Source organism: Thermobia domestica, chromosome 4 (genome assembly GCF_964235325.1).
Source record: "Thermobia domestica chromosome 4, izTheDome1.hap1.1, whole genome shotgun sequence".
NCBI lineage: Eukaryota > Metazoa > Arthropoda > Insecta > Zygentoma > Lepismatidae > Thermobia > Thermobia domestica.
This window is the reverse complement of record NC_137457.1, coordinates 224,957,643-224,982,051: the sequence shown is the minus strand read 5'-3', so window position 1 is coordinate 224,982,051 and position 24,409 is coordinate 224,957,643. Positions and strand designations below refer to the sequence as shown.

At 34.4% G+C, this 24,409-nt stretch overlaps 1 protein-coding gene across 1 annotated transcript in view; it reads right to left on the bottom strand.

The window, feature by feature from the left end:
- Window positions 1-11,049: 11,049 nt before the first annotated feature.
- LOC145683451 (uncharacterized) overlaps window positions 11,050-24,409 on the bottom strand; it is a 354,212-nt gene continuing 340,852 nt past the window's right edge. The window contains exon 6 of the mRNA XM_081754787.1: window positions 11,050-11,603. Coding sequence (XP_081610913.1) covers window positions 11,375-11,603 — 229 coding nt within the window. The 3' untranslated portion in view covers window positions 11,050-11,374. The remainder of the gene's footprint in view (window positions 11,604-24,409) is intronic.

Below are 24,409 nucleotides of genomic sequence, written 5' to 3'. Positions count from 1 at the left end.
TATCTAAATCAAAACTTTGCTATCGTGGTAAGGTATGTTGTTGAATTTTTTCTAAGAGAAAAACAAAGTATAGAAAATGGTCCTTGTTTGCCAAAGAATGTTCCAAGTACATGTCATAGTATAAGCTTACTGTGTTCTCCAATCCATGGTTTCATGTATACATATTCACAATATGACATTCCGTAAATAGTAGCATTGGTTGTACTAGCACTACTGCATTTTTGCGTTTAGTAGTATTTCATAAACTTTCTTTTCATAATATTTAAACATCCTGTAACGCCAAAATGTAACATACTGAAACATTTTGATTACAATGACAGAGTCTTGAGGTTGTAAATAACTAAAATCATCATCAGTGTAGCTTCTATCCAGCCTGATTAAATTTGATAAATACTACTATTACTAATTTCTCGCTGAATTCTGTTGAAACAGTTGGATATCCTCTATTCTTACTTATGACTAGCTGGTAAGCATTTGTTTCTGCTACATATGGTTCCTAATTCAATGTTAATTCCCAAGTTAATTTGTAGCGGATAATATTATGTTTATTGGTTTTCTAAAATAGTACTGTTTCCTTTTAATTTCTCATTCAAGCAGTTCTTCCATCAGCATTCATCTTCGTATCGTCTAAACATATTCCTGTAACGCTAAACTCAATAATTTTATTAACGGATCATCTCTACTTCTGATACATTGAATTCAAAATTCAATTCGTGATGAAACTATCTGGAAGTAATTATTTCTGTAGAATTATTTTATTGCTTCTGTGTTGCTATCCATTCATCTGTCAAAACAATAATTATCCTACAATAAGCATTTATTCTGTTCAGCATAATATCAAACTTTTCAAATAGTCATAAATATATAAACTTTCCCTATATAAATAAAGGAAGTTGGTTTTCAAAGGATACACCTATACAACTTTATCGATGAGCAATTTGTTAATGTTAATTTCACGCAGGCGGAATAAATAAATTTAAACTATTGTTAATCATAGTAAATTAAACTTGTGTTCATATATTTAAGACACATTCTGTAGTGCATTCTCTATTGTAAATACATAGTTTAATGATTAAAAATATGTTCGAATTATCCACATGTATTCAATGAAAATGTTCTGTGTGCTTCAGCAATATATGTATCTGTACTACCAAACAGTATATTCAACGTTAAATATAACAGATCTTTATTAATAAAAATGAGTCATAACTCTATATCCCTAGCCGTCAAACCATGGCAGTCCCAATTTCCTATATAAAAGTAAATTCATGTACCGTGTAATCTTCTTGCTGTTTCCTTCATTGTCTCACCTTCTTTAGGTCGAATGGTTAAACCCGGTTCAGTTTTTGCTGCCACCTACATGATTTGTTTTTCTTTTTCTGTAATAGTTTTATCTTGTTTCACGATTTCTGATCATGTTGGTTGTCTTATAATCATTCCGCTTTGGTCTACTTCTATTTTACTGGTCTGGAACTCGTCCAGTTTTTCGTCAGGTATTCCGTTTCTTTAGATATTTTTGTTATATCCGGTTGTCTCTCTAATTTTAAAGTAGCTATTCTCTTTCTCAGTTATGCTGATTCTGCTAATGAGTTGCTCTCTAATTTGACAATTGTCTGTGCATTATCTTTTATCTTCTCTTGAAGCTTGTGATTTTCCTTCTCCAGATCGGCATCATTTTGCTCCAATGTCCTTAGCTTCATAGTCTTTTCTTCGATTTCTTTTTCCATCCTGTCATTGTGCTTATCTCTATCGGCTCTTATTTCTGATTTTTCCTTTTTAAGGTCTTCTACTTCAGTTTTCTGTATTTCAATAACCCTTTGAAGTTCTTCTATTAGTTTTTGCTCTCCAATCTTGATCATTTTTGCAAAGACATCATTTCTGTTTCCATCATTAATTTTTCTTTTAATATTTCTTCGTATTTTGACTGAAGATTTTCGTTATTTTTTCCATTTGGGAAAGTTTCCCTTCCAGCTCTTCACGGTCCTTAACCCAAATGACCATTCTCCTTTTCAAGCGTTCCAGTTTCCCTGTTACAACTTTCTTCCACTCTAGTAAATTATCTAGCTAGTCCAGCTCTGCTTCGTATTGATCTAGGGTGTAAAAACCATATGTTTCCATGGTTGGTTTCTTCGTTGTTTGAATTTCCGGAGAGCTTTCTTCTCTGCTACTTTTACGAGCTTGTTCGTCGTCTGACTTGGTCGTAGACACTGGTTTTGTTGATATCTCCATTTGGGTATCCTCCTTTGCTGTTTCTTGCCTTGCGAGGTCTTCCTACTCAAGGGCGGCCTACTTTGCATCATCTTAACATACTACGCGGTTGCCGCGAAAAACCGAAATTGTCCCCTGAAAAATTACGGATAACCCCCAATACACTCACGCATTAAGGGTTGCCTACTTTTCTTTACATAGATGAAATCTGTACCTTAAGATTAAATGTTTTCTTATGAGTCTTGTTACATATATGGAGAAGTGCCTGAGTGGTTATGCTAAGCAGTAGTATACCACAATGCCAAAAGGGTTGCGTATTTGCTCGTTAAGATTAAAAAAAAAATAATACTCACTTATACATTGTCCATACAGCCACACGTTATGAATGAATGTAAGTCCGGAAATGATGACGCTGAAGTTCATTACTTTCTAAACTTCGTCCTTTAAACGATACGTGTAATTGTCTCTCAAAGTTTTGTATAACGAATTATTATTATTGTTTTTCTCTTATAACTTATGAACCATTTGTCCAATTTACACCGGTTTTCTAAATAACACTCACCAAACATTCACACACACTACGATACCACACATTGCACACGAAACACGCTTTTTCTCGAACTCCCGAGCTCCTTTCAGGAGCAAAACAAACGCACTTCCTTTCGTTTCTCGATCCAATACTCTCCAATACTCAAGTCCAATTACCTTTTTAAACCTTTTGATGTTACATATCAAAAGGTTTAAAAATTGCATATCAAGTTTAACTTACAATTTTATCTATATATATAAAAGAGAACGTACAAATCCTTTGTTCCCTCATCACGCTAATACGGCTGAACCAATTTCTTTTATTTTTGGGGGGTTATTAGGATTTGGACCCTAGATGGTTTTTATCATATCACTTTAATTTTTAATTACCAGTGTCTTGAGATAATTGACCATTCAAGTGTCCATAACGTACAAATCCTTTGTTAGATCATCATAGGTAAAAATAAACGTATTTATATGCAACCCGCATGACCGTGTCACTCGGCGGGTTAACATAAATGACAGGCGCTATAATGTTAACATTTACTGCAATCACTTGAAAGCGAAAAAGTAAAAATTATCTAAGTAACAAAGTTTATTGCGTTCCGGGGTGACCGCAGCGAAGCGGGGCGGGTTAACATAAATGACAGGCGATATAATGTTAACATTTAATGCAATCTTCTATGGTTTTTATCATATCACTTGAAAGCGAAAAAGTAAAAATTATCTAAGTAACAACGTTTATTGCGTTCCGGGGTAACCGCAGCGAAGCGGGGTGAACGCTGCTAGTTAGTTAATAATCTTAGAGTATTAGGCATAATTACTATTGTAAGATTGAACAAACTTTCAAATCCAAATTAAAAACTGTGATAAAACCTTCTAACTAACGTTCTCAATATATTTGATAGTCTTTAAAGTAATGTTTCAAAATGATCAGCTAGTGAGACTGAGAAACCGATATGCTTTACGTTATGACATTATGCTATGATTTGTGATTAATATCCATAGTGTAAAATTGTTATTTCTCAGGGTTTCCGCCAGGGTTTCAAAATCGGGGAGGGGGGTCAAAAATTTAAGGGGGTGTGAGTGCTTGACTTTCAAAAAAAAATTATAGCTATTATTATTCTTACTTTTCTCGTATTATCTTTAAATTCTGCAATAACAAGAAAAATGACACCCTTCCACTGCATCCGTAACTTCAACAAAGTAGAAAATGTTGAATTGGCTTTTTCGTTTCTTGTTTTCTTTTCTTTTTTTTCTATTTTGCGTGAATACCCATTACAATCAAAGTAAGTTATAATGTTAACGACCTAATTCACTAACCTGATGTTGAACTAAAATCCGTCGTAGTTTTCGTGATTAATCTATGCATGAGAAAATAAACATCGGATGTTTCCTAAATTTACCATTTCTCTTCTCATTCTTAGATTTCTATTTACCCTGCCTAAAATGAAAAATCTTCATATCTCAGACAAGTCAGTGGTTAGATTTGGTTAGATGAACTCAATCTGATATCTGAAGTGCTAAAACAAGATGATATACTAGAACATTTATTGCTAATTGCAGATAATGAAAATTATATCTCACTATTGTAGGGGTAACTTAATTCGTTAAAATTTATAACCAATTGGAATGTAATTTTGTACTTACCAATGTGACTTATATATCCACGAATGAGTTGAGTTGATTTTGAGTTTAACGTCCCTTTCTCATTGAGGCTATATGAGACGGGACCTATTGATTTACTTGGAATCTGAACCTCATGAGCTCCCGCCGAGGATCGAATCCGGGTCCCCCACGCCAAAGTAGAGTACGCTAACCGCTTAGCCACGAAGGAGCTCATATTCATGAATGTATTAATAGCCTTGATGTTATGCATAGTGTAAAACTTTGTCCCATATAGGTATAGGTAGAGCGTTAATAAAAAGAATGTCCGGAATCGACTCCCACTACCGACTTGCATTATAAAAATTTTCACTATAAAAGTATTTTTTTTTCAAAATACTATACAAGCAATCTCTTTAATTTTACAAGGTAAGTTACAGGTAGTCTTTGACCATGAGGTAGCAGACAAAATTTCTACAGAGCCCCGAAGCAGGATGGAATTAGGGACCCTAAGCTCCGATGAAAGCAGAGGAAAGGTTAAATGGCCAACAGAGCCCCGAAGCAGGCTAAACGGTTGATGTTAGGATTCCCAGTCAGAGCCCCGAAGCAGGCTAAGCCAGGAGAAAGGATAGGCGTAGTCCCGAAGAAGACTAGAGGCCCTGGGGTTAGATTACTCCTAATGTTCCGAAGCAAACAATAGGAGGGTCACCAGAAAACTGGTACAGAATTGCCGTGGTTCATCCAATTTATAGCGTTCCTTGGGTGGCGGTGGCGCTGCTGCTTCGATGTCGTCTTCTGCTCTGTGGGAGGGGCTAAAAGCCGTCGTCTGCAAGTGACTGTAGATCCATCTGGTGTGAAATCTTCTTGCCAAACCACGTGGTGGTGTTTGTAAACACTGGCGCGTGGAATTGTTTATACGCTATATCACGTGGGACATTACAATATTTTGACAAACCCTCCTCTGAACCGTCATTAGGCTTCTTCATATTTTCACACTTTGTAACGCCACTTTATAACCTATTCATGCCTTATTCGGGTTCATTTAATAGTCAAGTTAAATGCTTATTGTGTTCCTAATGAAAGAACAAATATTGGAAATATATTTAAAAGCATGCTAGTGAACCGCGGTGCGGTCTTAACAAGGATGAAAATTACTGTTCCAAGTTCCTTAATGTTCTTTGATATGCAAATCCATTTATTTTGATTCATCCTTGGAGCAAATAAACCGATGCCACTGGTATATGACTTCTCAATTCTCGTATGCATAACTTATAAAATTTTCGAAATCAGCCTCAACACTTTTACTTTTACTTGGAACATAAGGTAAACAAGGTCTCTCCAAGGTCACTATCAAATCATTAACGCGTTCTGAAGTGAACCGGCACTATACCAAAGATAAAATTCTATTCATTGTTGAAAATTATCTCTCTACTGAAGTGGTACCGTTTGGAAGAAGGAGTTTTGATGCCAGAGCTGACAAATTAGTAAACATAATGTATTTATTTTCTTCAGAGGAAAGTTTCAATAAGAAATTCGTTGAAAAAAGCGTGCAGTTTTTATCTTTCATTCGTTTGAGATTTCCATATTCAAATTTGATTTCTTCGCACAAAACATGAAATACGTGATTAATTCTCTGTTTAGGCTCGGATGAAAGCAGAAGTTTGGAGGGGTGTTACAGGAAGTTTAGGGGATGACACCCCCATTGGGGGGTCTGGCGGAATCCCTGTTATTGCTGCATATTAATCGATTTTAGCAACTACCAGACAGGTTCAAAATCTTAAATTGTTCCCCCAAGTATTTTAGATTATGAGTTATACCTTTAATCTTAGACATTTGGAAATTTTCAAATTACAATTTTAGGGATAGGTGGAGAACTTTCATGCACAGAAGTTGGTAAATTCTGATAAACAAGGAATCTAAGCTTTAGAAGTAATGAGTCAACCAGACTAAATCAAAAATAGCTTGCAGCTAATGACCTTTGATTTTGAGTTGTGAGTAGAATTCAAATACTAAAATTATTACTTTTACACATTAATTGGTGTTGAAAACCAATTGTCAGTTTTTGAGTCCTAAATGTTTTTACAAATCACTTTAGACTATAGACAGCAGCTGAAAACTCGAGGTTACAGAGTTCGAACTTTAAAAAGTAAAATATTAAATATTAATCAAATATTTGAAAGTGGTGAGCCAATCAAATTCTACTATTGAACATAGACTATAAATAATAGATACAATACTAACATTAATAATTTTTCAATACAATAGCTTTTAGCAATAATATTCAAATTCCTTTAAACAGTATTAAATATTGTATTTCAAATTGATCAGGTAAGCAGATTTAAGAAAGAAAAACTTTCCAATAATGACCTAAGCTATAACCGCCTTCCGGACAGCAGCTATCTGCTCCCTGCTGTCCCACCAACGAGTACTTTCAGAAGACCTAAACTTAACTTGTTAAGACATCAAAGAACATTTCCAAAAAAGGATTTCAGAACTTTTCCCGGATCGCCCACGGTCTCAACAATGAGATGAATATCAACCACCGAGAGGTTCTGATGTCTCGTCACGAAATCCTCACGGACATCCAGATGATCGCCCAGACCACGACACACAAAAACAACATTCATACATACAACGAAAACACATTAAATAGAACAATACAATACTATGCTTGTTTATTATAAGCATTATGTGTAAGAAATATGTAGGAAAAAAATCACAATACTAAACACTGATATGGGTATAGACACTTGACAATTTCCACAAACAAAATTACCCTTCACATTTCGCTGGATAAAGGCCTTTTGTATAACGTATATATAAGAATGGGAGATTATATTTGAGGGTTCACCACAAACACTTTTCTCCCACCACTCACTAATGCACGTGGGTGTTAACACTGTGGGATATCACTAACGTAATCCCACGACGCAAGTTCCATAATCCCTAAAACGTTGACGGTTGTATCCAGCAGGAAGAACGCATACAGTCGCACTATGTAAATTAGGACATTGGAGGACCCGTTTACTACTTATACGCACAGGGTCAGCGGACAAGGAGCATCACTTAGTAGTTGCTAGCCGCTATATCAGTCTTTGAGCGGTCATTAGGCGTGTGCCCCTTTACTTAATAGTGTAACGAATTCAACAAACGTATAGGCTATCTTCACACGCGGAGAAAAACTCCTAGGTGCTCTAGGTGTAAGCTGGATTGACCAACTGGTCAATGTTGGCAGTTCATTTTAAAATGTAATCAGATTAAGATATGTAAATTATATGGATATGCAAATTAAATGTCGAAAGAATTTGCGTCAATTCACTGTTCTCTGGCCACGTTGCAAGAAAACAGAACTTGTCGTGGGAACGTAGAGATAAAAAGTGGCTGAAGGATATTATTGACGCCGGTGAGAGGTTCCCACACCTAGTCTGGTCTGCTCTGACCTGCCGCAGTATTTCCATAAATAACTGAAGAAAGCATTTAATTCAGCTCCAAAGAAGTATAGAACGTAGTCTTAGCATATTAATGAGTAAGGAAGAAATACTGAGGATCCAAGTAACAGGTATACAATTATCATATATGTAGTTCATTTAATGAATGTGGTGTTTGTTATTAACTAAAATTCTCTCACGGTGAAAAAACGTTTCAGATATATATGTGTAGTGAACGATGAAAGATACTTTTGTTCTTGATTCGTGGGGAAAAATGAATTATTAGCCTTTCCACCGAAGAAAAGAAGTTACTTGCGTCGAGAAAATAAAGTGTAAATTGAAGAACGATTTCTGTCTTTCCAAAATATATAGAGCAATCACAAAAATTACTTATATAACCTGGTGACAGTTCTATAGCTTTGTATCGTAGCTATAATAGTAGGCTTCAAAGACTTTTCAAGTTAAATCATTAGAAATATTTTACAGAAGTATCGATTTTTGTTTCAAACCAAAAAATAAATAAAAACATTTCTAAAATTTTACAACAATGTAACTCATGTTTTTTAGAGACCAACAAATCTAATACATCAAGAATAATTTTGTCCAAGAATGACCTGAGGTTATGATCTAAAACGCAATTAGAAATGTTAAAGTGTATTTTTTCTTGTTTGGTATTAATCAGTTTTAACAATTCCGGACCTTAAAGGAAGAGGGGAGTAAGTCATTTTTTTCCGAAAATGAGTTATTGCCAGATTTGAAACGCGTATTCTGATATCTCTTATTCTTAGAAAGCTTGTAGTTGTATTTTATCAAGTACTTTATCAAATAGCAACAATAAAATTGGATATAAGTCCGAAGGCACTTAAAGGCAAAAAGAAGTAAGTCACTGTTTTCAGTCTCTCCTGAAAATTTAATAAAAATGACTTACTCCTCTCTAGCTTTAAGATCCGGAATTATTTATTAGCATTCAAACCATAAAGGTTTTACCAACTAGCATAGACAATGAGTCGTTGATACAATCCCAAGGATCTAAGTGTGAAAAGCTTGATTTATGTTAGTAGTCAACAACAGTTACCTACAAAACTTCAAGCTCAAAATTTGGAGGTAGAAGTGTGGATCAGCGGACTAAGTCCTAGAGAAGAAATTTGGATATTTTTGATAATATCTAAAGTTAAAGGTGGACTAAATGTGTATTTACAAAATTTAAGAAGAGTGTCTGAGGATTGTAATATCCAGTGAAAATACTAGACATACATTTATCCAAATGATTATGTGTTACAATAAAACAAAAATTTAGGAGATAAATTAGGCAATGAACCTTTGAATGTTTACTCTTATGGTAGTTTTACTAATATAAGTGCCCAATTAGATCCTCTGAAATGATGAAATTATCTACCTTAATCCCAGAGACCATTTACCAATATGTAATTTGTCAATTAAAAAAAATAATATGTGTGCCACTCCCAAAATTTGAAAGGGATGTATTAGGGTACACATGTCCTATTTAAGGAAAACATATCAATGCATTCATCGATGTGATATCTTTCAATAAATCCTCATTTTAGTTGACCACGAGTACTATATTCAATTGAGTTGAGTTGATTTTGAGTTTAACGTCACGTTCAGAAGCGAGGTTATATAAGCAGGGACCTACTGATTAACCTGAAACCCGAACCACATGAACTATCGCTGGGAAACGAACACGGGTCTCACACGCCAAAGGCGCCTACGCTAACCATCGAGCCTCGAAGGAGCTCGCACTATATTGAAATTTCCGCCTCATACTAACCGAAATAAGAAATATTACTTACGTATAGTTCGAACATTTTATTTTCTATTTAAGGCATACAAAGAAACCAACCAAATTTGCGATTTTTTCATTTTGCCTTCTAGAAAACATTTACCAACTTTTAGTTTTTGACCTTTTCTAAATGTAAGATGTGCCAACACATTCTTCTCACAAAATTTATGGAAAGGCTTTAAGCTGTCTGTGCTTGATATAGAAAATTTACCTATACACTCTATCATATAATCCTGTCATGCCATAGACGGTTACCAAAGCAGAGAAGTTTGGTAATTTACTGACCATGTGGTTAGCACTTGACCATGCGAATTTTATGGCGTTTTTAACTATTGAATGGGATAAACAGCATGACTTGATTTCACGGAGTTATAAACTCGAATACTAGAGAATGTTTACCAAAGGTTGTTGTTACCAAATGCTCAAATATAAAAGGAGGATCTATGTAACTCTACTAAATTTGGGAGGGGAAAACCAACATTAAATTATTCTACGAAAGAAAATTCACCTCTGTGCTTAACCATTTAAACATAACTCGATAAAGGCTCATGAAACAATAAAATTAAGTTAGTAACCGGCAATATAGTGAATAGATGGTAATACAAATAATCCGGCATTTTTGCCCGTAAACGGGGATAAGCCTACTAATCAAATTTATAAAAGTATATACTTTAGTAATAGTGAATACTGACAAATTACGTTTAGTGACAATTCTCGAACTTAAATGGTGAAAAATATATCTTTCCAAGCTTTAGGAGGATGCGTCAATATATGCATATCCAATTAGAAAGAATATACGCCTGTACCTGGATATTCAATAAAATAATATGATTAATTGTCCTGCAAAAGAACAAAATAGACAACAGACATCCAATCTATAATTTTTTGGCAATTCAAACAGATGGTCCACCCAAACATACAGAATTTTAAATTTTGGCCATTTATGAAATTTAAGGTGCTTGTTCTATGTGTCCCAAAAGCTCAGAGTGAATCAAGGCATTAATCCTAAAATGAAAATGAGAGGTCTTATGTGGCCCTGGCCCGGGTAAAGATACGGCAAAGTATGTTAAAAGATACAAAGATCTCAAATAGTAATATACAAAGGACAGATTATTAGCTATTATGCCCTAAATGTACCTTCTGTCGATAAATCCATCGAGAATTAACATTTTGGGGGGATGAGGTGGATAATGTGCTGATAAACAATTCTATATACTAACTTTGTAAATGAACAGTATTATGTTTGTATTTGCGTTTACTTCTATACGTTTATATCCAGTTCTTAGAAGACTGAACTTTAGTGCCAGAGTAGGATATACTCCAAATAAACTCGATAAAGAAGATTATTACTTGTACTTTTGCAAATCAAAACTTTAATATTTTTACTTTGCATCCCATACATTTGAATTTAAAAGTGTTAGCAGAATGATACATACCATATATATATGAATTTAAAAGTGTTAGCAGAATGATACATACCATATATATATATGAATTTAAAAGTGTTAGCAAAATGATACATACCATATACATATGAATTTAAAAGTGTTAGCAGAATGATACATACCATATATATATATGAATTTAAAAGTGTTAGCAAAATGATACATACCATATACATATGAATTTAAAAGTGTTAGCAGAATGATACATACCATATACATATGAATTTAAAAGTGTTAGTAGAGTGAATTCTACAAGTTCTCAAGATTTGTCTTCGAAAGTATTAAATCATGTATTCTAACTAAATTATGACATTCTGATAAAAACAAGAATCGGATGAAAACAATACACAAAAATCGATTTAAGAGAATTCTATCAAAATCCACATTAAAACTATAAACCATAAAGATGGAGTAATAATGATAGAGGTGGCAGTGATTGTAGTTGTTGGTCTCTTTGGACAAGGCTCACCGCACATACATGCATACTGAATTTCTTGTTGCCAGTTTACCAACATTTCCAAATCGAGTTTGCAACGTGGTTGTCCTTCCAATAAGTTAAAATATAACAATGCAGTCCTCAAGAAGTGTCTGGAAAACGGTAAAAGATAGTTTATTTTAATTAATATTTCTAGTTACACTTTAAATTAAAAGAAGACAGGTTGATCAGTTCTCAATCAATGCTGGTATTACTTTTAGTATCAAAATAACAAACTACATTTATGAGACAGTAACAGACTTTACTTGTTTGCATATAATCATAATACCAAAAACAGGGTTCGTTTTCAAGTACAAGTATTATAAGTTTTATTGTGTTTTTTGTTATCTTACATTCAATATTCTTGTAATTTTAACAGTATAAGTGGTAGGCCTACTAGTAGCAAGAACGCCGATTTCTCTGTAAATTTTAGGGGGCCCATTCAGATGTAGAAGGTATATATATATGAGGATTTTAAGACAAATTACATTCAAATTATGCCAAATATTGTATATTCATAAATACAATAGGGGGGCCTACATGAACTTTGTGTGGGGCTCGGGCCCCCGCCCCCAGGATCGATGCCCTTGACTAGTAGTACATAAAAAGGTAGAAACATATATGACAGTCGTAGAATATTTATATCAAATTAATATTAACAGTGCATTCCTCTTTATCATAGCGATATGATTTTCTGATTAAATCTGTCTTAACAAGTGCATAGTTATTCTCAATTCGAACTATTATTGAAGTAGATTTGAGTTCTATAAGAAAGGTGACTTGCAATAATTAGTTAATTGATCTGACAAAATGTAATTAAATGAGCAAATTGGACATTGAAACCGAATGAATATATATAATGTATTGTATTTACATAAGGATGCGGCCGGACATGAAAATACGGGCTCTATTTTAGTAGTGAACACTTTTAAGTTTGTATGTGGAGTTTTCGTTTTTAACTAGACAGGTTTTGTGCTATTTGAATAAACAATTTGTAGTAGAGTAATCATTTTGACATCTTTATAGTAAAATAAATTATAAATCAGTAAGTATCGTATTTCACTGAACTCTAAAATTCATTTAAATCAATTCCTTGTTCTTCAACTAGCCCTTGTTAAATTAGTCATACGTATTTTGTTTATAGTTTAAGTCAGATTGAACGCATACCTCCAAGATCAAGAGCATACAATACAATAGTTACTGGGTTAACTGGAATCTTAAGCACCATACAATCTACATTGAAGTGAGATATACTATGTTATTATTAATAGACTCTTACGTATGTCATTATTGTTTAATTGTCAATATACTACGATATTTCCCATTCTCGAACAAGAATGATCTACATTTAATATTTGATACTCCAAAATCTGTCAGTCTTTCTTTGCAAGTGCATCTGGAAATGTGCTTCTTATTAAATCTGTATCTTATTCAGCGGAAACTCGTATATGTCTGGTTTGAGATCTGAATACCATATTTAGAGATTTGGTGTTATTATAAATTATTTTGATTGTTAGTCAGTAGTCCCTTTTGATATCACTTTGTATTCATTAGCTATCTGATAATTAAAAAATACCATACTTATATTGAAAATTACTACTGGTAATAAGTTATCTTTCTTGGGAAGTACAACTCTTATATTGGCTGCTTGGGCTGATGGCTCACAACAAAGGAAAGCTTATATTTTATTACTATTATTGGGTCGCTTTTCCCTGATTTACGATTGTAAAATTGCAAGCAGGAATAACTCAGGCAATTGTAATAGTAACCACCACTTGCAGTGAAATTAAGTTATTAGGAGGAATGCATTTCGGTTGAAGCTTAGACAGTATGCACCGCTTCGGGAATGTTCCTGCAGATTGGAGGGGAAGCTCTTCGGTGTGTGTCACTGCATTAAGTTGCATGGGGATATTGAACAGTTTTCCATTCTACTCGAAAGTTTGAAAATATGTCACACTGTTCTATTCACCCAAACCTCTCATGCATTGAATTACTACCGATAAAAATGATTATGATCTCGATCCTAGAGCAGATGATTCTATTCGTAATATTGTAACTTAGCTAGGAGTCTACCTTGATCTGGGATGACCCTTGTGTATATTTTATTTTTGAAAGTGTACTTTTTTATGTATTCATATGACCTACTGGTAAGTGTATGTATTTTATTTGTTTTTTAGGTGTGTTTATTATGTGTAACACATTTTTACTAGTTATCATGGTCTTGAGTGACTTGAGAAGTCAATTTTTTTTCTGTTATTAAATAATAAATATTTGGATTAAGAAGGTGTCGGCTCTCTATAACTTATGAACTACTATCATGAGATTGAGAAACGTCGACTTTGCGAAATATATAGAAGATGAATATTTTTTTCTGCAGGTTCAAAACTACGTTATGTATATTTGCACCATAATATATTTTTTTTATATATAACTTGCAAGTTAGTTTTGACGAGTTTTCTAATTTTACTTAAATATACTCTGTCAGTGCATAAAGTAAATGTTGAGCTAATCGCGCTGTCAGAAGGATTCTTTAGTTTGTATCCATGTAATAGAAGAAACTGGATTATTTTGTTCTCATTTGGACAAAACAGTTAACACTGAAAGTTATGTATGGAACTAAATTCGGTCAATGCGTCTGGTCATTTTGAATAAAAAGCTTGAGTGTTCTGTATAACTCAATTGAAAATTTCGACTACTCCCAAATTTCTATGGTCATAAGTAGAACAGAATTTGAACTCAAAATCATATAGGTTTGATAAAGACTGAAATATTTTGCATTATATACAAACATGAAAAAGCCATAAATATGAGCAGAATTTCTTCTATAAGAAATCTTCAATGGCCTCCGGTTTGATGCTTTCGGTTACTTGTGCTACACAATGCCGAATTGACACTTCGACCCCCACAAAGATGTACTTAAATTCTCCATGTCCTACAAAAGATTTTTCTAGAGTATCGAATTGCCATGCTGAAGCAATGGAGTGTGCGAATAATAAAGTAACTGTCCAAGCGGCCTCGTCGTTAGCTTTTTCAGCTTCTGACATTTGCTACACAGTTTTATTTTCTGGGCAAGATATGCCTTCTTATCAGGAAAATTCCAGATCGACTATGGGTGTTGTTGGTGGAAGACAGAGCTAACCCCCTTACCATATAGACGTGGCAATGATCATGGAGCTAGAAAGATGGAACAAACGCCACTCTCAAGCTTTTGCACAACTGAACACAAACAAAAGCTGGCCTAATTGCTGAACTATGGGTAGTTTTTGAGGTCGAGCATGAAACGTATCAAAACATTTAATTTTTTCCGGGCTACGACCATCGTCACGTGCCTGTTTTCTTCGCGTTTTTACAATGTCCTTACTTTTTTCTGCACGTGATGTCAGTCATATATTTTTTTTGCAATACCTTATTCAGATACAGAATTACTTTGTGGTCTAAGCAGTAATTTTTAGCACTTTGCCCTCCTGAGATATTACGCCCCAAACATGGCAACAAAATCAGAAACTTCAACTTTCGGACCCCCATAAATCTACGATGCCAGCAGTATCATAGGTGTGGATATTTCTACAGACTCTTTACATGCAATGGTATTCAGCACAAAATTTATGAACCCCCACTTTATGCCATTCCAAAATACAGCCTGTTTAAAAGTGTATTTTTTCTAGTTTTTCTGGTGGTTTCATGTATTGGTTTGCAAGCCAGCATATTTATTTAGAAGCAAGAGTATATATTCTCTTTGTACCTCAGTCTCTCCTCTAAACATTCGTTTTTGTTTGGGATTCTTCTGTTTCGTACATTCTGAGCAACTGTAGTATTCGTAAACGCTTGCAAATGCAAAAAATGGCACTGCACCGACAACAAAGATGGCCGCCATTCAGTAACACTTGTATCCTCGTCGCCAGCAGTGCCTTTACATCGCAGTGACGGGTATGTGACCGCGCAGTACTCCAAGGAAGGGATGGTTGTATAAGAATTTATGATTAATTTTGAAGAGTTTTTATTTTGACTAGGGAATTAACATAGGTATAGGGAGTAAAGACACAGATTTGAAGCATCAGTGCACGAAAAGATTCGTATTCTCAGTTTTCCTAATTATTGTTTTATATGTTAAGTTAAACACCACAATATCTATCACTGATATCGCAGATCGTATTATTTTGTAAAATCGTGTCTCTAATCTATTATCAAAATATTCATCTCCAGTCAAGATGTAGAGAGAAGAGAAAGAGATAAGACATCTGTAATATGTGTATATGTGACTCACTAAGTAATTGTAGAAATTAGTTAAAGGACACGTAAGAGAGCGAAAAGGAGGTCTAGAAGTCTGAACTTTTTAGAAACGTCCTAGATAGGTGAAAATATAGTTAAAAATTGCAGAAGGTATCATGTAATTTATCTTTCTTTTCTTATATCCTAGTATACTTTTTCTTTCACATCCAAACATCTCTATTCAGAATTACGAGATAAAGGTGAAGAGAGAAACGTTTCCATCTCAAGAAATGTATCAGAAAAAAATCTTTTAACTTAGACTAGATTCGAACTCGCAACCCTTGAATCCAAGAGTCTGCGCTCTACCGATTGAGCTAACAATTGCTATTCCAAAAGCGTCATCTCTACAACTACCGGTTGCTGAATGGTGTGTATTAATGAAATTGGCCGAGGTAATTCCTTCATATAGCCATTGCAATAATAATAATAATAATAATAATAATAATAATAATAATAATAATAATAATAATAATAATAATAATAATAATAATAATAATAATAAAGAAGAAGAAGAAGAAGAAGAACAGAATTTAAAAAGTCGCATTGTTAAAAGTTTGGTGTGCGAAGTTAGTCATAATATGAGATTTTATTTATTATATATAATAAATGTAAGCGTGGTTTATTCGTGCGTGCTACTCAAAGTTGTACGCGTATGGTACAGTAGCCTTGTGTCCCACAACCATGAAGAAAGTTTCGGTTTGAACCTATGCGTGTCCTAAGAGGAAGGAGGAGATTCAAAGAAAGAAAAGTGGTTTAGAAATTATGCAAAAATATAATATCTCACGAGGTGAGGTGATATAGAGTTCAGCGTGTCTTTCAGCTGTGACTCTATACAAGGTGTGCATCTACGAATTAACGTGGAACCCGAGCCATACGACTCCTGCCGGGAATCGAAACCCGTATCACCTCTAGCTCTATCATGGGAGACACAGGGACATATAAAAATAATCGAAACTGAACGATATTAATGTTAAATCCATAGCTTTTGAGGTCCTAAAAATTCCTTATTGAAAGATATGAGTGTTTATTCAATAGTTTTCCGGATCGCTGAAGTGAATAATGCCACCCCCGATACCATAAAAGCCCATGTTTTTATTCTTCGTTAGCGCAAGTTGATTCTTTTGCTCCTGCTGGAAATGGATTCGTACTATTTCATTCCGATTCAAATATGTATTCTACTGGGAAAACTAATCTCAAATATATCTTTGAAATATAAACCTATTCTTCCCGTGCAACGCCGGGTATTTCAATTAGTAATAAATAATTTAAGAAACAATGAATATATTAATGGAATTAGATATATGTATTTTTGAATGTTGTATATGTATGCTAATTCATACTTTCTCTAGTAGAAAATGGTGCACCCCTTATATATTCTGAAGCAATAGGGAGAACTATCGAAGGTATATTTTATTATATCTACTGTCGAATTTAGTGTGGAATAATTTCACACAATTTATTTCGAAACTATCGAGACGAGACTGAGACCGCTATTTGTCGGTTGAAAGGAGACTAGGTAATACTGTAAATAGTCTCGTATTGTCTCGTTTTGATACCAGTCCTACTTCGGGGTTTGTTCTCTAGTAACTGGTTGCGTACTGCACCTACAGTATATAAGACGTCGTATATTTAAATGTTTGAGAACTTACCCCACCTCCACTTGACGGATCGTTCTAACTAAAACTACCAGACCGTTTATGTAATTTTGCGATATTTTCTTGCAACAGAGAATGAAAAATATAACAGTTATAATGTTGATCGCGCATAATCCTGTATAGATAAAAGGTACTTTATAGAGTGTCGGACTCCGTGAAGTAAATACAGTAGTTACTGGCTTGGTAAGTTCATCACTGAACTTTTTCCGTCATACTCATGCAATGACGTCACCTTTGACACATGCTCGGGACAGGACCACAGGAGGAGTAACGCTGTTGTTTGCTTACTCGCTTGCTGCTGTCTATTCTCTTTGGAACCTGATGTGAAATTACTGCTTTATCCTTACTTTCAGCTGTCTTTGCTATTTCTAATTTAGTTATATTAGTGGAATTTTATTCCATCATGGAAATATATTTTATTTCTTTTTAAATGTAAATAAAAAGAAAAGTCTATTTGGACAAGTTTCTCCACAACTCTAGAGGTATTGTCTTGGGTGCGCTTTTCTTTTCTTTTCCTTTAGGGCCGCGGTGGCTCAGTGGCAGAGCTTTCACCTCTAGTGCTTGGGGCCTCGGGTTCGATCCCAGCCCCCACTAATTGAACTTTGTGGCGGACGTAAACCGTGTGGGAGGGTTTCCTCGGGGTTCTCCCATTTCCTCCCACTTTCGTCATTTCATTCATTACTCATCATCACCGTCTCCTTTAGCCTAACCGGCATAATCGTGGGACGTAAAACTTAAAGATTTCATTTCATTTCTTTAACACAAATGCAATTAAAACCTGACTCTGAGAGCGCAACAATGTTATCTTTTTCGAAGGGTCAGTGATTTTGTGTCGAAGGTAATGTTACGCGAAGAGACAGGCTGCGCGTGGGCTTATCTTATCTTACGTTTGGCAACATTGCTCTTGGTCAAGTGGCCTATTGCTTATGCCTTTAGGTATTTGCAATAAAGCTATACAGCGAGCTGTGTGCGTTCTGTTCCTCCCTGTCCTTGGCTGTTTGCGAAAATATTATTTGCTTTTCATGCATTGGGATAAGGGGTAAGACACCTTGCATACCTTGGGGCAATGGAAGTAACATATAAAATGATCGAAAACGACAACCGATGTTAATGTAGAGTTCATAGTTTCGAGGTCGCTATAATATTTAGGCGTAAAGCTATCAGCTATTTTCTGTTAGTGGTTTCTTCATATACGTACGTCTACCAAGTTAACGAACCTTGACTTATCTGCGTACAGTAGTTGGTTAGTGTGTCCTCGATGGCTATTTTTACTTTTTCCATGATCATCCCATACCATACAGTATTTTTTATGTTTTGAAAAAGCTTGATTTTATCAATTCGTTAAACAACAATGTTTCTTTTTTTCTAACCATGTTTCTTAGTATTATCCTCTTCATTCTAACTAATTTAAATATTTTCAATAATTCAGAATTTTGACTAAAAAATGTTACAATGATCAAGATTTGTATAAGATGAGGAGCCTTTATTTCTAATCATTGTCTTAACCGGAAGGGAAAACTTATAAAAAATTGAAATAACTTAGTAGGCGTAGAAAATCGATAGAAATAATGAACATCAACTATTAGTTGACTGTTAGAAGTATAGTAGATATGGTTCTCAACCCAAGTAGAAGATGCACTCTTTGCTTCATGAAAATAATAAACATTTTTGAAAAATAATTACAGAAAAGTAATTTGATGACATTTACTGAGCGAACGTAGGTTACTGGTTGGTGTTGACGCTTCGTAATTCAGAGTCTCCCGGTTCAGGGAGATGACCCCCTAAAAATTCTTCGGGCCCCCATGCAAGCAAGTAGGCTTTTCTTATCCATTCGCCCAGGGAGTGGAGCGAATACTAAGAAAAGACGGGCGGTACAAATGGATTTTTTAAAAATCATTTCTGAGGGAAATTTTAATTTAAGTTCCTAATGGCTCAAATCGCTGTCCACTGCTTAATGCTCACTTTGTTAATATCTATTAGTTCATTTGTCATTCGTCAAGATTTTCATTTCTATCCTAAGTCGTTTCGTTTTTGTTTTATTATTTTTTAATTTATAATGATGTGCGCTTTCACTTTTTAATAGTACTTTGTTTTTCATGTAATAATAATGAGCAACGATATAAAACCAAGTGACCATTTTATCGGAAAAGAAAGCTACAAAACATGAAAGAAGATAAGATGCAACGGGGACTTGTCAATACTAGTCACTGTTAACGAAGCATTTGCAGGTCGACATTCTTTTGAAACTGTAAGGTTATTTTACCTGATTGCAGTAATTTAATTGTTGAATTAAAATGGAACGATACGGTCATTTCGGTTACAGGTCTGAATTAAGTTTCATGTATTTCAAAATATATTCGAATACAATTAGTTTTCACGCGGCATATAAGTATATAACTTGAAAGGATATAATTGAAAGCGATGAAAGGTCATTTGGATGACAAGTAGTTTTTTTTCAGTACCCTCACTTCCAATCATAGCAGCGTATACAATGTTTTTTAAAAATTATAACAGTATAACAGTAATTATTAATCCATTCTCTGGTATTAAATTTAGACCGAGCGATATTTTAAATTAGTAATAATTCTAATGCAAAGTAGAGTTTTGATTATTAGTTACTTGTGTTCAGGGATGCGCCGACATAGGTGCTAGGGATGCACACGAGACGAGTCGAGACAGGATTTTCCAGACAAAATTCGAGTCGAGACACGGTTCTTCCAATAGAGAAATATACATTTTCCGAGTCCAGATATCACTTTTATAGCACATTTTCGAGACGAGACAGCTACACATCTTGTCTCGTGGGCATCCCTAACAGGTGCAGTGTTCCTTTCAGAAAAAATCTTCCTGGGGGGTACACTTAGTATTCAGAGGGCCACTGCTGCTACTCTTTTATTTATTATTATATTACAGACGTATTATTTTGATCTCCTCCCGGGGGAAAGTGTCCCCCTAAAAATATGTGTGGACGAAACACTACACAGATAGTCTGAGAGTCTGGATCCCCCAATTAGCACAATGTCAGGGGCAGATACACAAAATTATTTGCATTTATAGGCTATTCCGAAAAATCTTCGGACCCCAAAGATAAATCTTGGGTGCATCTTTGCTTGTGTTTACATTGTGTTTCTGCCTGATTTCGTACGTCTATGTTGGAAAAAAACATGAAAGAATTGAATTGTTCTATAGGGCTAAGAGGCCCTGAAAAGAATTTTTGCGAAAGAACCTGATTTTAAAGTTCTGCCACTGGATCGAGGACAAATTCAATATCAATTAAGACACACACTTTTGTCATTTGTTGTGTATTGAACTAGTTTAACTAAAATTAATAAAGAGTTATTTGAAATCAAGTAGGCCCTATATCTCAAGAACGATTAAATGGACTAGCTTTGATGGCCATTGAAAATTACATTCTGAATGAAATTTATATTGATGCAATAATAAAAGATTTTGCCAAATTGAAAACCAGAAAAGTGTCTTTATAGCATGAACTTTTCAGTAACAAAGAAAACGAGAAATTAAGTTAATTACCATATCTGTATCACTAGAAAACACTATTTAAATATGCTTTTAATGAAGTGTAAGAGGATATCTCTTTGTCAAAATCAAACTTGTGATAATCTTAGACTTGAAACTCATGAGTTTTATTGTATTTCGACTTTTATGTTTCAACTATATTTGTCAAAATACATCTTAGGTATACATTTTAGTTGTTTCCTGTGCTTATTTAATAAAAAAAATATATAAATTATTAAAATTGGAACTTTGGTCATGATTCATCCACAGTTAATTAGGTTTAATTTCGCCATTTTCCTTTAATACTTACAAGAAGACTGAATTGTTATATATTGAAAAATTTGTAATTGTAACAATTATCTGAAAAATTTTTGACCATTCTATTCTTTTATTATCATTTAGGCGGGGGCGACTAAATATTGTTTATTTACACTTACAAAATGTCTACAACCGATCCTGTTACTGTTTATATATATATATATATATATATATATATATATATATATATATATATATATATATATATTTAGAGAGAGAGAGAAAGAGAGAAAGTTTTGACTCAGAAAAAAGTACAGAGGGATTTCAAACGAATAATACGTATACATTATCCTCTGAACAATTTAACCCTAAAAATGCTTTCGATCACTGAAATAAATTCCTGCCTACGCTCCTGTAAAGCAGTAAGAATTTTAAGGACTGATCATGGGGTAATGCCTCCCTGGAGCAACGACAGTTCCCCAGAAATCATACCTCTGATAGGTCCGGATGTGACACCAGTATTTGTGTATTACCACTCCTCACTCTCAGTGTATTGAAACTTAAGTCAAAGGAACTGTTCTGAAATCTTCACCGGTTCTCTCCTCTGAAACCGCATGCGAATGGGGCCAACCTTGGTCATATACCACATCTGGAATATTACCGTTTATGTCAGAGATCCCGAAAAATATATATTCGACACAAATAAAGGATGTTTTCGATTTAATTTAATTTATTTATTTATTTATTTAGCCTGTCAACCTCCCACTCTGACCTCCATGGCAACCAAGGCTTAACTTGAACTTAAGCAACATCGACAGCGTCACTATTCATCTGAGACCACGAAAACTAATACCATAACGATTTCGATATTAATATTATTCATATTGAGTACTTTTACATGCTACTTCCCCTCTTATTACGGATGGCTTCAGTGTCTCGCCCCCACAACTATGGAGCAATTTCAACAAACTTACGTATAGCTATAAACCACCATCTGTAAAATAAATGTGCGAGTGATCTTTTTCGGGGAGGAATTCATTAGCTACTTTTCCAATATCAATGTGGTGGCTTTTTTCGCTTTCCGTGCTAAAGATTGCCAAAGAGCTCAACATCATTTGCACCACTTTCCTATGAATATAAATTTTAATGACATTTACTTTACTGAATGCTTGCTTAGGTGTTACTCTCGTCACAGGAAAAGTGAGATTCTGTTATAAATGAGTAGGGGTCTTAACAAATACGGAAAACTATTAGCAATGACACTACTCGAAATGAGTTTTCGCAATATAATGGAACAGTATTTTATTCGAATGTGAAGGAAATCATTGCATAAATTGACCCTTCCCTTCCTTAGAAGTCCAAGCTACAATACGTATATAATAATTTTGAATTAGAAATACATGCATCGAGTTTCATATCCTTAACTTTAAGGTCTCCTGAGTTAAGTAAATGAATAACCTTCCTGCTAACGAAAGAGTAAAGCTTTGCGCTTTAATAGTATCGGGAGTGTAATTATTAATTTCAGCAACCCCAAAAACTATAGAATAGACACTCCTATCTTTCAATTAAGAATTATTAAATTTTCACCCCTCCTATTAAACCTCCATGCCGATAATGCTAAGCTTTGATGTGAACGATATATAAGGTTTCATAATTCATGTACTCAAAAGCTATGGATTTAACATTAATATCGTTTATTTTCGATTATTTTTGCATGTCCCTGTGTCTTCAGGGGCGCCCATTAAGGGGGTAAGAGGGGGCGCTTGCCCAATCTAGAGGAAATTATACTTTGCAAGACCGAAAACCAAATAAAATTGTTTGAATATTTACCCCAAAATTTGCAACTATATTTGAAATGTCGCTTATACTTGCCCCCTTTGAAAACCACAATATGGGCGCCATTGTGTGTCTCTCATGATTGAGCTAGAGATGATACGGGTTTCGATTCCCGGCAGGAGTCGTGTGGTTCGGGTTCCACGTTAAGTCGTAGATGCACACCTTGTATAGAGTCACAGCTGAAAGACACGCTGAACTCTATATCACCTCACCTCGTGAGATATTATATTTTTGCATAATTTCTAAACCACTTTTCTTTCTTTGAATCTCCTTCTTCCTCTTAGGACACGCATAGGTTCAAACCGAAACTTTCTTCACGGTTGGGGACACAAGGCTACTGTACCATATGCGTACAACCCTTATGAGACTACGGTAGTGAGTTGCGCAGTTTGAGTAGCACGCACGAATAAACCACGCTTACATTTATTATATATAATAAATATAATCTCATATTAGGACTAACTTCGCACACCAAACTTTTAACAATGCGACTTTTTAAATTCTGTTCTTCTTCTTCTTCTTCTTTATTATTATTATTATTATTATTATTATTATTATTATTATTATTATTATTATTATTATTATTATTATTATTATTATTATTATTATTATTATTATTATTATTGCAATAGCTATATGAAGCAATTACCTCGGCCAATTTCATTAATACACACCATTCAGCAACCGGTAGTTGTAGAAATGAGGCTTCTGGAATAGCAATTGTTAGCTCAATCGGTAGAGAGCAGACTCTTGGATTCAAGGGTTGCGAGTTCGAATCTAGTCTAAGTTAAAAGATTTTTTTTCTGATACATTTCTTGAGATGGAAACGTTTCTCTCTTCACCTTTATCTCGTAATTCTGAATAGAGATGTTTGGATGTGAAAGAAAAAGTATACTAGGATATAAGAAAAGAAAGATAAATTACATGATACCTTCTGCAATTTTTAACTATATTTTCACCTATCTAGGACGTTTCTAAAAAGTTCAGACTTCTAGGCCTCCTTTTCGCTGTCTTACGTGTCCTTTAACTAATTTCTACAATTACTTAGTGAGTCACGTATACATATATTACAGATGTCTTATCTCTTTCTCTTCTCTCTACATCATGTCTGAAGATGAATGTTTTGACAATAGGTTACAGACACGATTTTACAAAATAATACGATCTGCGATATCAGTGATACATATCGTGATGTTTAACTTAACATATAAAACAATAATTAGGAAAACTGAGAATACGAATCTTTTGGTGCACTGATGCTTCAAATCTGTGTCTTTACTCCCTATACCTATGTTAATTCCCTAGTCAAAATAAAAACTCTTCAAAATTAATCATAAATTCTTATACAACCATCCCTTCCTTGGAGTACTGCGCGGTCACATACC